The sequence below is a fragment of the Triturus cristatus genome, chromosome 2_1, assembly GCF_964204655.1.
Source record: "Triturus cristatus chromosome 2_1, aTriCri1.1, whole genome shotgun sequence".
NCBI classification, from domain to species: domain Eukaryota; kingdom Metazoa; phylum Chordata; class Amphibia; order Caudata; family Salamandridae; genus Triturus; species Triturus cristatus.
In genome coordinates, this window is record NC_140581.1 from 632482263 (window position 1) to 632496540 (window position 14278).

The window sequence follows — 14278 nt, forward strand, 5'->3', positions numbered from 1 at the left end:
ATTCAAAACCTCTTCTTGCGAATGTCAGCTATAGCCATGTCTTTGTACAAGTTTTATTGTCACTGTGGTACCTAAGTATTGTTGATCTTAAAAGCCATACTAAGACTTAGTTGAATTTTGGTAACCAACATATGGCTGACTTCTTAAAGATAAATGTGGTTTACTTCAGTGTAATGTTCTCAAGCGGTGAGCAGTCTCATGTTAAATGCCCACTTGCACAATATGGCCTTTGTGCATAAAGTGGTATTGACTGCATCTGGGGACACTCAGTTTATTGGCACCTTCCCTTGCCCTCCACACTTTCTCCTCAGTTAAAGGTTTCACCAGATCCAGCTACACCAGCTAGCTCAAGCTGTCCACCCTGCTGCTCTCTTTCTTGCTTTTCACCTCTTCCCCTTTTGTAGAAACATACTATCTTCGTATTCTAGCTACTTACCACCCTTAAAGGTATTGGGTGTCTATTCCGGGCTACAGCCTCTGCTCTGTACCTGAGCTTGTTTCCCAGAAAATTATGGTGGGGTCTGAGAGGAAGTGCTGCCAGTCCACCAGCTGTGTAAACAAAACTGTAACCAAAGCGAATTTCAAAGAAGAGCTTAGCGGGCTTGTGAAGTTAGGTGGTTAAGGAAGTCGGACATCTACCAAGTTGTACAGGGAATCTATAGCCTGAGTGTTGAGGGTGAAGATAGTTAGTTGGTGCACATACACTGAACTGGAAGATTGGTGGTCCTCATGTACACATTCTGTCAAGGGTGCCAATAATTGTCACACATTTCTTTTGGAGTGAATAACAATTGAAGTGATTATCCATTTCACAATGGATCTGATTTTTGGACTTGCGTGCCCATGAGCTCTTCCTAGCTCATGATTGTAATTGGTTGTTCAAAGGAGAGCAATGCATGTATTACAGTGCTTATTACTTAAAAACAGTAAAAGCCATTTAAAACATATTTGAGCGTGGTTTGAGGAGCCTGGAATGCAGAATCATTTTACTGTTTAGATTAAAGAATACTTCACCTAACTCCACTCTTTTATTTTGTAGGAGGAACTGGTGCATTCATGATGGAAGTGGACATCAGTGGAGATACAAGGAATACAAGGACTACTCTTCCTATACCAACATTAGGAGAAGGACTTTCCTCCGCCAAATGTGAGTTGGAGAAGCCTCGCTGTTCAAGTACCCCTTGCTCCCCAATGCGACGGACTGTGTCTGGTTACCAGATACTCCACATGGATTCTAACTACTTAGTTGGCTTCACAACAGGTGAGGAGCTCTTGAAGTTAGCCCAGAAGTGCACAGGAACAGAAGAAAGTACAGGAGACCTTTTACCTACATTTCGCCCCAAACCACTTGATGCAGGACTCTCCCGTGCTTCACGTTTATACAGAACCAGAAGTAGGTATTATCAGCCATATGAGATCCCAGCTGTTAATGGACGCAGGCGACGGCGGATGCCGAGCTCAGGGGATAAGTGTACCAAGACTTTGCCGTACGAACCCTGCAAGGCCCTGCACGGGCCTTTGCCTCTGTGCCTCCTCAAAGGTAAAAGGGTACATTCAAAATCTTTGGACTACCTCAATTTAGATAAAATGAACATCAAAGAGCCAGCTGACACAGAAGTGCTTCAATACCAACTTCAACACCTCACCCTCCGAGGGGACCGTATGTTTGCACGAAACAATACATAGGTGGCAGCCATTGCTTGGAGCTGAAACTAGTTGGATTCCGATGGTAGCCGAAGCTTTCCATGCATATGAAAGAATCCAGTGCTGGACTGTATCCACCTTGTATGTGGGTTTGTCTGTAATGGAATATATGAATAGTGACATTTTGTTAAATTTAAAAAAAAGGGGTTTGAAGAATGTAGAATTCAGTATTGAAAAAATGGCTAAGGGAAGTCAATTCTGGAAAGGTTTTTCAAGTCATCCTTGGACGCACAATGTTTTCTTAAATTTATAAGAACACATCCTGATGTATATATACTGAATCTGAAATGCTGTAACTATTTGAAATTGTCTGCTTGATCACTGGAAACATTTCAGTTTGCTTTCGGGAAGTGCTTTAAGACAAGCACTTGTATACACTTGTTTGCAATATATGAGCATTGACAGTAAAATATGAATACGTTAGTCATTAACAACCTTTAGGGAAAAGTAAGCCTGATTAAATTGGGCAACTTTTTATTTAGATTGAACTGGTTGAAATAGGTTGTAGCCATTTGTTTTTGTGATTGGAATCAGATTTTGTGTTTTTGACTAGTAATGCAATTACTGTTTTATTTAGTTGCATTCTTAAAAACAAAAAACCCACATGTACCCCGCTGGAGATCTGTTGTTTTTTCCTGTGAGAGACCTATTCTTTCCTTTGTCTTTTCTGACTAGGGTTTTTGGCCTACCATTGTTTATTCAAGTGTGTTTAACACTGATGAATCAGATATGTTTAGTCCCATTCAGAATAATATCTTACACTTACATTTTAGCCGAAGTACTTAAATGAATTATTAATTTTTTTATGTTTATTTTGAAATTGGGCTGGCTCCAGCATGGGGTCATGCCATGCCTGCTGGCCCCCCAATGAGTGGCAGTTTCCCATTCACCTTATTCAGCAGCACAGGACATCTTATTGAATATTGGGACCGGAGCTGTGGCCTGGGTGGCACAAATCCCTATACCCCCCCCCCCCCACACCCACCACCCCCAAAAGCTAGTCTGCATCAGGGCAAGTTAATCCTGTTCCCAAGTGATCCTGCTAACTCAAACTGTGGAGCAAGTGAGCAGAATTGCAAGAAGCGGCATCTTAATAGTCCGTCACTCAGCCATTGATTAGATACAACCTGGTTCTTTGGCACTGCCTTTAGTTAACGGAAGGCTCCCTCAGTAATCCCTCTTCTTTCTGTGTAGATGTCGGCTTACTGAGTTTGTTCTGCTTAAAGTGTTGTCACAGTGGATAGATCCAACCAACCAAATGTGGAAAAACTCATTTAATTAAGATAATTGATAAATAGTAAAATGACATCTCATCTATTAAATGTTTACTGAATAAGTGTTTAATAGAAAACTGAATGACGGTGAGTGGTGAAGTGCTGTGGCCCTCCTAAGTAATGTCCTTCTTTGAGCTTACATTACTTAGTCTTCGGCAGGACAGCCCCTTTGAACTGATCGATTTGCATAGTTCCATTGCTGTTATGCATTACCCAGTCAGAACCTGGTGAAATGTGGCCCTATTCAACACAAGTGTGTTCACATGCATGTTTTTACTCCTTATCTTAGGCCAAGACTGTCCATGTAAGCCAGTATAGCCCAGCTCATGATAGATTTTTAGAATTTTCACGCAAGACAAATTCATATACAGTAAATCTAAATGCCGCGATTTAATACGGCGGTCAAATTTAACATGGACCGGGCCCGATTTTGTGACGATGTAGCCAAGATTGATACCTCATGGATGATCGTGAAACATAGACTCCTCTTGATGCTGATGCATAATGGATGACTCTGAAACCCAACACTCATCTTGGTGCTTTTGGTTTGTGAGGTTCCATCTGGGAAGTGTCTGTGAATATACTTGTTCAAGATAAAATCTCTATACGGTAACATTCACTCTTGCAATGACCCATTAGAAGTGTGAGTGTTACTCTGTAGATTTAATCCTTGTGGATAGGGAGCTTAATAAAGTGAGCCAATGGACTTCTCACACAGTTTTCATGGGCGAGTGGCACATTAGTGTTGGGAAAGCACTAGGTGTGTAGATAGCAAGAGTTTTCAGTTGTAGGCAGCAGCAGTTTGGGGTTTCTAACCCTAGCACCCTGAGAATATGCCAGGAAATACGTAGACTTAGTAGTACAGGGATAGGTTAACTTCTGGTGATATGTTTTATTTTGTGATGTGGACTGATGAGCTCGGAGTCAAGTTGACATTAACATACGCTCAGCTTCTACTTCTATCTTTTTCTCAGTGACCATTTATATTTAGTGCCTGGTAACCAGTTAATGTCCAACACTCTGCATCTTTTTTTTTTTAGAAAGGAGAAGTTGGCTTTAGGACTAATGCACTATATGGAGTGCTCAAGATTCAGATTTGTAACTGTTATTTTTGTCTGATAGAGACTTATAGCGGCAGATTCCCCACCTTTTGAATATTCTCGAGGCATCACACTGGATCCAAAAAAATTTCAGCAGTACCTCTGCATGCCTTTAGGCGGCACTGCATCTCCACAATGATGCCATTCTGCTCCAGAAATGATGGGCAGAGGCCTACGTAGGCCCCCTCTTTCACATGCTTACTTCGGTTCCTTTCTTTCCATGCCACCAGACGTGGATCTGGAGCTTCCTTTTGTCTCTTTAAAAACACTTTTTTTACCTCAATATATTAGAAAACAGTGCACAAGGGAAAGGTTACCTCCTAAAATGACAGGTTTTAATCCCTCCAGATAATATCACTAACCAATGCCTGTGATAGACACACCTCAGGTTTTCCTGTGGTGCCTGGAATTGAGTCACAGCTCTAATGCCTGCAGTGGTTGTGCGTCGATCAACCAAAGGTCGTACGAGACTGTAAGGTGAAGCTCTAGACCCCGAAGCACCAGAAGAGCGCTTCAAGGCAAAAGTTTGATCCCAGTCCCATTCAAGATTCAGGAGTCATTCCAGGGGTAGGTCTTCATGTTGATCGATGTCCTCAGGTAAGTCAAAGAAAAAACGTAAGAAATCTAAGCAGGACTTTGCCCCTTCTTGCAACTCTCGCTCTCTTGAGACGACACAGGATAGCGCCATAGTTCTTGATCCCTCTCCTGAAGTCATTCAACATCGTAGCCCATCTTCCAACTTGTTCCGGCACAGCCTGAGTCTCCAGGATTGTCTGCCACTCCTAAACAGATCGAAGAGTTCCACAATGCAATGCTCCAACTCTTTGGATCCTTGCAGATCCTTTTGGCACGCTTTGAGTCCCATGAAACCGAGAGGCCCTCCATCCATAGTAGCACTGGCAGGTTCACCCTCGGTGCCGGTTGGACCCCCCACTCTGAGCTCACTAGAGAGCAGCCTCCAGTTTCTAGGATGTGACAACAGACTTCATCAGAGCAACAATGACAAATGTACAAAACGTCCGTAAAAAAAGAAAAATTGGGAATATCATCAGTTCTAGTTATCCTAGCCCATCACGGAAAGCTACATAGTTGGCTTCACACACAAGAATCCCTTCCTGTGGACATTGCTCAATATGCAGGTTAGTCATAGATATTACCTCCTTTAGTACAATAGTTTCCCCATGTTCTGCATCAAAGGCACCATCAACTGTGCCTCACGATTTATGGGATATATCCCGATATGTAAATGCAGTAAGATCCATGTGGGCAGTATGATCCGGCCAATTAGAGAAAGAATAGCGGAACACTTTAGGGTAGTCAAACAAGGAGATCCCAAATATCCATTCAACTACACACTCTAACATGCGACAGACAAGTTCAACATCAGAACTTTCGGTTGCATGGGATTGAGATAGTGCAACTGGACAAAAGAGGTGGTAATTGTGAATTTCGACTAAGAAGCCAGGAAGCATCATGGACCTTGAATGAATGAATTAACTTATTAAGCACAACGTATACCCAGGGGCATCTTGGCACTTAAGTGAATGAGATCAGTGATGTCCAGAAATTTCTATAGTGTAGAAAGCCAGGTTTTCAAGTATTTCCTGAAATCCTAAAAGCTAAGAGTGAAGTAACAGTTGTAATGTCCAGGGGCAAATGGTTCCAATTCATGGCCGTGCAAGTGACAAAGCTCCTGCCACCCCAAGAGGAGTGCTTGAAGTTAGGAACAACCAAGTTACTGGCAGAGCTGGAGCAGAGAGTCCTCCCATCCATATACATATGATATTCTGCTTCAGGAAGACATGACTGTTCACGAAGAGCCTTGCAAGCTATACACAAAGCTTTGACAACTGTTTCTTCACCGGTAGCCAATGGAGCTTGCGGATAGCTCTGGATGTAGATTGAAGTCTAGGGACATTCAAGAGCATGCGGGCTCCTGCTTTCTGTAGAATTTGCAATTGACTTAAGTAACCTTTTGGTAAATTTCAGTATAAACCATTACAATAATCTAGTCCGGATAAGACCAGTGCAATAACTAACATCTTCATAAGGTCAAAAGGAACAAACCTAGCTATTTTTTTAATGGTTCGCAGTGCAAAGAAGAAAGGCAAAGTAACCCCCTGACTTAATCTTTGAAATTCAGTTTCTCATCTATCATAACAGATTCCTAGCCTTCTTCACCGGCACTGGGAGAGTACCCAAACCATCAATCCACCATGCAGGGGACCAGAATGACGTGTCTTTCCCAGAAAGAATAACATCAGTCTTTAAGTTCAGCTTGAGACGGTTACTGTCCCATCCATATTCCAAAAAGAGTCTGAGTATCATCGGTATAAAACTCCAACGATAAGCCGAAAAACTTAATCAGGGCCGCCAAAGGCGTCTGGTAAAGTTTAAACAGGCTCGGGCCCAGTGATGACCCTTAAGGAACCCCACATGGTAGACAGAAGGGCTCCAAAGTGAATTCCTTGAGTGACACTGCTTGGACCCGATCTGTAGGAAAGTAACAAAAGAGGGCCAATGCTATGTCTTCAACCCCCAACCTTGGCAAACAGTTCATCAAAAGGTCATGCTTGACCGTGTCAAATGCTTCAGACAGATCAAGTAAGATAAGGGCGGCATTATCTAAAGTAGCCCTGATTTTCTCTGTGGCTACTATTAGCACCGACTTAGTACTATGAACTTGTCTGAAACCAAATTGAGTGATTGGGACTTTTTGCTGTTTTATTTCTACATTAAGTGTGTGCGCCCTCTTCTCCCAGCCACCCTTTCATGATTGAACAATTACGCCGCAGGTCTGCGATTGGGCAGCCATCCAATGAAGAGAAGTAGTGCAATGAGTTGCTAGAGACTGGTGGCCCGGAGTCGTGGCTCCTCTTACCCCCAATCCTGCCACTGAGGATAGTGCTACTTACACCAAGATAATTTGTAGAACAGCAGAAGTCCTTGACCTCCCGCTCCTCACCTTGCTGGTCAAGGCCACTGTTCTTACAGAGGTCCTTCGGCCGGGCCAAACATCTACTGAGCCCCACTTATCTTTTAACCGTGCCCTTACAGATACTTTGTTGGGGGCATGGGCCAAACCCTGCTCTGGCCCACCATTCAACCACCAGCTTGCGCAACGCCACTGCCTTGCCCCTGGCGACTCTGATTTATTATCTCCCCACCCCTCCCTGGTGATGCAGGCGTCTGCAAGTACAACTAACCCCAATATGTTCTCAGTTATTCCCCCGATAGTTAGTCAAACGGTGTGGAGGTGCTCGAAAAGAGGGTTTTCTTGTCCACCAGCTTAGTGCTTAGGTCTTAGCTGCCTTCTGGGGCACTATTACCACACCTTTTGGGAATAGGTGGCTGAAGTCCTCCAATGTGTTCCAGAACATCAAAGAGATCGCTTACCTGTCCTTGCCTAGGCTATACTGGATGGTCATGATGCACACAATTTCAAAATTTGGACACCACCGATCAGGCAGCCCCTCTGGAAGGAGAAATTCAAAACACTGTCCCAGGCCTTGTCTGCCCTTGACCCTGGAAAATGGATGGTGGCCTTGGACCTGCAGGATGTATATTTCCATATAAGGATACTACCGTATCATCTGCTCTACCTGTGGTTTGTGATGGGACAGGGCATTTTCAGTTCACTGTGCCCCACTTTGGCCTCACCAGTGACCCTCAGGTGTCCACGAAAGTGGGTGTGGCAGCATACCTTCGGAGGTCAGGGGTGCCAGTCATCACCTCCCTTCTCCACATGGAGCTGACCGCATTGACCAATGCATCTGTTCTGAGTTGGGGTGGCCATCTGGGAGAGGTGGAGATCAGAGACCTCTGGTCTTTGGTGGAGTCATAACTCCATATAAACTTTCTCGAGTTGAGGGCCATCTGCTTGGTGTTGAATGGTTTCCTTCAATCCAAGAGAAAGTAGCTGGAGGTGATCAAGGACAACACCGCTGAGATGTGGTCCTGCAAGAAGCTGGGCCGGACACTGACTCTATGCCAGGATGCCCTGTGCCCCTGGAGAGGACTGGACCACTAAGGAGTTTTCCTGGAGGTGAACCACTTGGTAGTATTTTTAAATGCCGGGGCAGATGAGCTTAGCCTTTGTTGCTTAATGGATCACAAGTGGTAGTTGCACCTGGAGGTGGTGCTAGTTCTCTTACACATATGGTGTGAAATTTGGTTTGATCTGTTCGCCACTGCCGAGAACCTGCAATATCAGCCCTTCTCCGCATTGGAGTTTCTAAGGCATCTCTATCTTGGATATGCGTTCTGCCTCGAGTTGAACTCTAGACTCCTGTATGCCTTTTGCACCAATATTTCTCCAGATTGGGCAGAAAGAGTATGGTATTCAGCCCTCCTGGGCTTGAGCATCTTTCGTCCAATCAGGCTGCCCCTCCAGGTGGCTCTGCTGTTGCTGCAGCAGGGCAGGGATCTGCACCCAGGCCATGGCAATGTCCACCATCATGCTTGGAGGTTAAGCAGTGACAGCCAAACACTTTCAACCTTCCTCCTGTATTCCTGGCAGCATGGTGTCTCGTGATAAAAACTGTATCACTTGTACATAGGCTTGGCACGGTACTCGGCAGATAGACCCCCTAGAGGCAAGGTTATCTGACATTTTGTGATTTGTTTTATCCCTGTTCACAAGACTTTGCACTGGGCACAGTTGAATGGCACCCTGTGGCTCTTTCTGTTTTTTTGCTTTTGCCGGATCTGCCTTCATTGTTTAAGTCCACAGTTGTTATAGGCTTTATGAAAGGTTTACAATGTTTGTTTCCTCCCTCTCCGTTTGCCATGCCACAATGAGACCAACTTGTTTCTTAAGTTTCCGCTGTGCACTCCTTCAAGCTGCTGCACAGCTGCTCCTTGTGGCTACTCACCCTCAAGACAATGTTCCTCATCCCATAACACCGGCGCGGCGTGTGAGAGCTTCAAGCTCTCTGTGTCAAACCACCGTATATTACCTCCTTCCAAAACAAGCTGGTTTTGCAGACTTTGGCATCCTTTCTGCCTAAAGTTGTGACAGCTTTCTATGTCAAAACATCACATTTCCAGGATTCTGTGCTCCACCTGTCAGGCAGCTACATGGCTGTCCCTCCAGATGTTCATTAAGAACTATTGTCTGGATAGTAGGGTTCTCCATGCGGGGCATTTTGCCTGCTTGGTCGTGCATGTCTTTCTGATTTTAGTCTATTTACAGACCCACCTCCAAATAGGAACTACTTTGGTTTCTATTCAGAAAGTGAGGAATTTGGGGCTAGAAGTCTCATGGAGAAACAAGTTACTTAACACACTTTCTGGTATAGACACTATCCAGCCGCATATTCCTCACCGAGCCACCCTTCCTCCCCATTCCATGGTTGAATTCTACCCATTAATAAGATTCAAAGTCTAGGAATCCGCACACTGGTCACACCAAATGTATTTCAGCATGCGGGAGTGGCGCCTATATTGGCACCACACATCATTTCTGGAGCGGAACGGCATATGTGTGAAAACACACTGCCACATATACTGATGTGATGCAGAGATACTACTGAAATTATTTTGGATCAAGTCTGACACTGGAGGAATATTTAGTAGGTAAGGAATCTACCAATAAGAGCGTTAGCAAAGGTAAGTGACTTCATCCTTGCCAGAAAGTAATAATGAATAAATCCCAATAAAACCTGCTAATTTGGACATTTGAACTAATAAACCTATATTCACAAACTTACTACAACAGTGTAATTGAAAAAGCATTGCTTACTACCTCACAGAATATAGGTCACAATCTCTTTACAGCTGACAACAACTGGCCATCACAATAGTCGAGAGTCTTTCTCTGGTGTCATGGCTCCTCACACAACAATATACTCTGTACACCTGTGTGTGTGTGTGTGTTCATAGTCGTACACAAAGCATAATATGAATTTGCTCCCTGTTAACTCTAGAAAGCACCACCATGACCTGGGGATCTTGCCATGTATGTTGCCCCGTTCTCGCTCGTGCAGCTGTTACTCCTGTAGAAGTAAAATTGGGACTGAAGATCTCATGATGATAGAACAGCTCCACAAGTATTGCTCGTGCATGTCTAACTATCGTGCACCCACCTACAGGTTTGTGAAGGATGCTCAAGTAACAGCATTTTCGTTTCAGGCTGCCGCTGATGAAAGATTAAAAAGATAAGTACGGTTTGCATGAATTAAACTGTGATTATCCTAGATCTATAGTACTGCTTATCATAGCCTTTTGGGGAAATCAATTTGATTATTTTTCTTTATTCTGATACCACAAGTAAACTCATAAAGGTACACAGTAAAAACAAAATAGTTAATACTTAAATAAAACTGCACAATTAATGTATTAACAAGGTTACAAAACTCGTTGCCTAGGCCCTATGGCTAGACATAAACATTTGAGGATAGCAGCACAGGTTGTCTAAATCTACAAACAAAAACGGAACTAATGTTAGTGGGAGTGAAAACCCGACTCTACCCTCACATGTAACTACATCCAGGGCAAAGTAACGAGACAGTGAAAGAACAAACCGATAAAAATTTTACATACGGGCATCCACAACTAATGCATGACGCTAAGGACTAGAATAACATATATCAATAATAACATGCTAGGCAAAATCAGCAAAATATTGTAATGGCATAAAAATCAGTTGATAGGGCTAGCAACTTATTAGGAACAGACTGAAGAAACAAGACCTGCCTACATTGCCTAAAATTTAAAACGTGGTCTTCTAAATCTCGCTCCGATAGAGCGGTAAAAAGTGCAAAAGAAAACCAAGTGCATCGTGCATTGAACAGACTTACCATCACAAGGACAGACCCTCCTTTCTCTGTTGCATTGGCCTCTCAGTCGGTAAGCCACCATCAAATAGACCAAATTAAGCCGGAACCTAGTTAACATAAATATGGTGGTTAGATAAAATGTCGCTCGGGTATGGCTGCATGCCGCACACTGGAGAAATAGATCAATATGAAACCACTGACCTCGTCAAGAGGTTGTGTCGATCTCTCGCAGCCTTCTCCTCTTCGTAATCTGGCCTTTAACTCTACTTTCGAGCAATCAAAATTGCATTACCCCCACTGAGGGGATAAAAGGAATCTTCAGAGATACATACGCCTCTCTGATATAACTCAGCCAGGGAGTCTCCGGCGAGTGGTCAAGGGAGAGGCAATCGATTTCAAAGTCCCTATTTAGGGCTGCTTCGGTCTTTGTACAGATCGAATGTCACAGCAGGATAGGCGCTGCCTTTATGATGTCCTCAATAAAAGGCAGACCTTAGGGAACTCTAATAAATATGTAGCCTACACTCGTCATTCTGCATCTTTGACTTCACGTTCTATTAACAGATGTCATTTTCCCCAACTCCGTCCTCTCGTGGGGGGGGAGGGGTGGGGGGAAGGGGGCACTGGTGCCCTTATTCACACTTTCAAAAAGTCTGCTGGAGTCTAAACTAATGGCTGAATGGTTGGATCAAGCACTGCCTAACAATTTGCTTTTTGTAGGCGCATTGAGGAATTTAGTCTTTCATTTAAAATTGTTAATGTGTTTATGGGGTGTCACATTTTTTTACAGTTTGATTCTGCATTTGGAACAGGCTAGAAAGCTGCCACAATGGCAGTAGTGAATGAATGAACGAGGAGGATTTGTAAAACGCACAGCTTCTCCAGAGAGTGTCACGGCGCTGAAAGCTCAAAGTAAGGAAGACCAGGTGAACAAGGGACATTCCTGAGAAGAGATGGGTTTTTAGGGCTTTACCGCACGGCGATTCACAAGAGAGAAAGGGGAAGCTGATTCCATTCTCAACTGAGGTAGTGATATGCCATTTCTGCTTCCATGTCAAGAATGCAGCCTATTGGTTTGTTCTGGAGTATGAAACGCCCCAAAATCTTTAATTTGTAGGATGTGTGTCCTATGACAGATAGGTTGGCCAGCATTATCACTCCTACTTGCTTTTTAAGTAGTGCATTTGTTCATTCCTTATTTATACCACTATTGAGCACGGACAGCATAGGGTAACAGGTGCGTTCCAGTGTGCAGAACTGAATGATTTCCTTGATTATGCTCACATGTTAATGAGTTTTTGAGGGAGTTACACTTTTTAATTATTCTACAGTTGTGTACCCTCTGTATGTCAAAGAATAGCAGACAGCGTTCATATACAGTTCACTAATAAATAGTCTAGGTTTTTTGCTTCCCCCTGGCATTCTTCTTTGTAGTTGATGCGCATGTCTACTAAAGGAAAAAGTAAACGCAAATCCATGCTTGGTAAGGGGGCTTCTGCCATTTCCTGTATTTTATTTTTTTTGTTTAAGCAAATGTACAGCATAACTTACTTGATAAGGTTTTTCACTTTTCAACCAAATTTTGCATTCACAGCACATAATCTATTTTTGTGTCAATTTATTTCACTCAGTTCATAATTTCACTGACCTCTTTTTAATTCCTTGCAGTTGATTTAAGTGTGACCTCAAAGTTAAAATTGTTTGGTTACAAAACGGAGATTATTTTTCGAAGTACAAGAACGTGCATTACGTGTTTTTTACCACCCTGATGAAGCCCTGTAAGTTTGTAGAATAAGCTGGACCGCAACGTTCAGAAGCTCCAGTGTAATGACCATAAAATCTAAAAGGGTCGATGACATTTCTGGTAGGTCTGTTTGAAAGGAAAGGGCGTATACGTGCAAATGACAAACTATTTGAACATCAAGGATCTGCTTTCAATAGCAAGAGTGTATTTTAGTTGGTAAACAGTTTTATGTTTATATGATAAAATCATTATTTAAATCCTAGATTGGGAAAAATGTTTGCCGATGTCACAGCTACACTTGGTTTTTCCAGCTGTCTTATTTAATGCTGCTATTTATTGAGGCTTTGGGAGAGTGTTGTAATTCAATACAGCCACGTAGCTCTTGGCTTTCCATGAGCAATTATTTAGGCCTACTTTCTTGAAAAGGGAGTAGCCGATTGCTGGTCTGCACATTAAACTGCATATGCATCCCTGTTGATATTGTCCACACTGATCAGTGTTCACTTACCACTAACACCAAACCTACATTGTCTTGAAGGTGAACAATGAATGGACTACCATTAGTCGCGGTGGAAGCAATGATAGTGTGTAATGGCCGCTGTGCCACTGTAGTTCCACCTTACGACTATAAACTTTATATTCAGAAGTAACTTAAGCCATATTGTCCAGCAAATTGTACATCAGTTTTAAAATAAGTGACTTCACGCACTTCTTTAAAGTTGATTTATTTCAGGCACTGGGCACATTGCAGGACTGCTTGTAAGTACGTTGCTTGTTAACATGCAGCACTTTCGTTTCCTGGATCATTTCTAGTGCTGTAGCAGGAAATGGCCTCTGATAAGCCATGTACATGTGGTTACGTGTGCCAGATAATATTTTTTATTCTTTCTGTATAAATGATTCACGGGCAAAACATGGAGCTGAAATTTATCTATAACATATTACCAGCAGTTTTTATAAAATGTTCAGTTGTATTTATCCCTTTATAAAAAAAAATATTTCTTTTTACACCTGCAAATTTATTGTGGGGTAGCTTTCTCCCTCTAGTCTATTTAAAATATTGTAGTTTTCCGGCATACATATGCACTGTACTTTGTAAAATAACAGATTTTTGTATCTGTGATTTCACTTACTATGATTGATAGACCGTCTGATTGTCTGACGGGTCTGCCATTTTCTCCTGTGTACAAAGTATTGCTATTACAGATGAGGCTTTAACATTGAAGTGTCTGTTTTGCAAAGAATTGAACTAACACATTGATTATAAAGAACATTGTAGTTTTGCTATCCATGACTTTATAGGAAGAATGCTACTAGTTTACTTTGTTTGAAGCCTCAAAATTGTTATTTATTGCTCACCCTATAAACCTGTCAATTTAGACTTTGAAATTAAATGGGGAAGTGAAATTGTGTTGTGTGTTTTAATGTAAGATACAGTGATAACCAATATTACTGTTGCAAATAGTTTTTTATTTTTGTTGCCCAAGTTGCGTTACTTGTAGAATGATGTGCAGCATTTCCTAGTTCCAAGCATATGTCTTTGTCGAAGGCTGTGATAATCGCTTAGGTTTGGCACCAATAAATCGGTCATAATGTGAAGATTACAGTGACCTCTTGATGCGACCAATTGATATAAGTACATCCTTGAGTACCATTGTCTTGGGGTAAGTTACTTGC

The 14278-nt window shown here is 42.6% G+C and overlaps 1 protein-coding gene across 4 annotated transcripts in view; it reads left to right on the forward strand.

The window, feature by feature from the left end:
- MACIR (macrophage immunometabolism regulator) overlaps positions 1-14008 on the forward strand; it is a 167454-nt gene extending 153446 nt beyond the window's left edge. For all 4 annotated transcript variants that reach the window (XM_085632570.1, XM_085632567.1, XM_085632568.1 and 1 more), the window contains exon 3: positions 1040-14008. In XM_085632570.1, coding sequence (XP_085488696.1) covers positions 1057-1686 — 630 coding nt within the window. In that variant the 5' untranslated portion in view covers positions 1040-1056 and the 3' untranslated portion in view covers positions 1687-14008. The remainder of the gene's footprint in view (positions 1-1039) is intronic.
- The last annotated feature ends 270 nt before the right edge of the window (positions 14009-14278 follow it).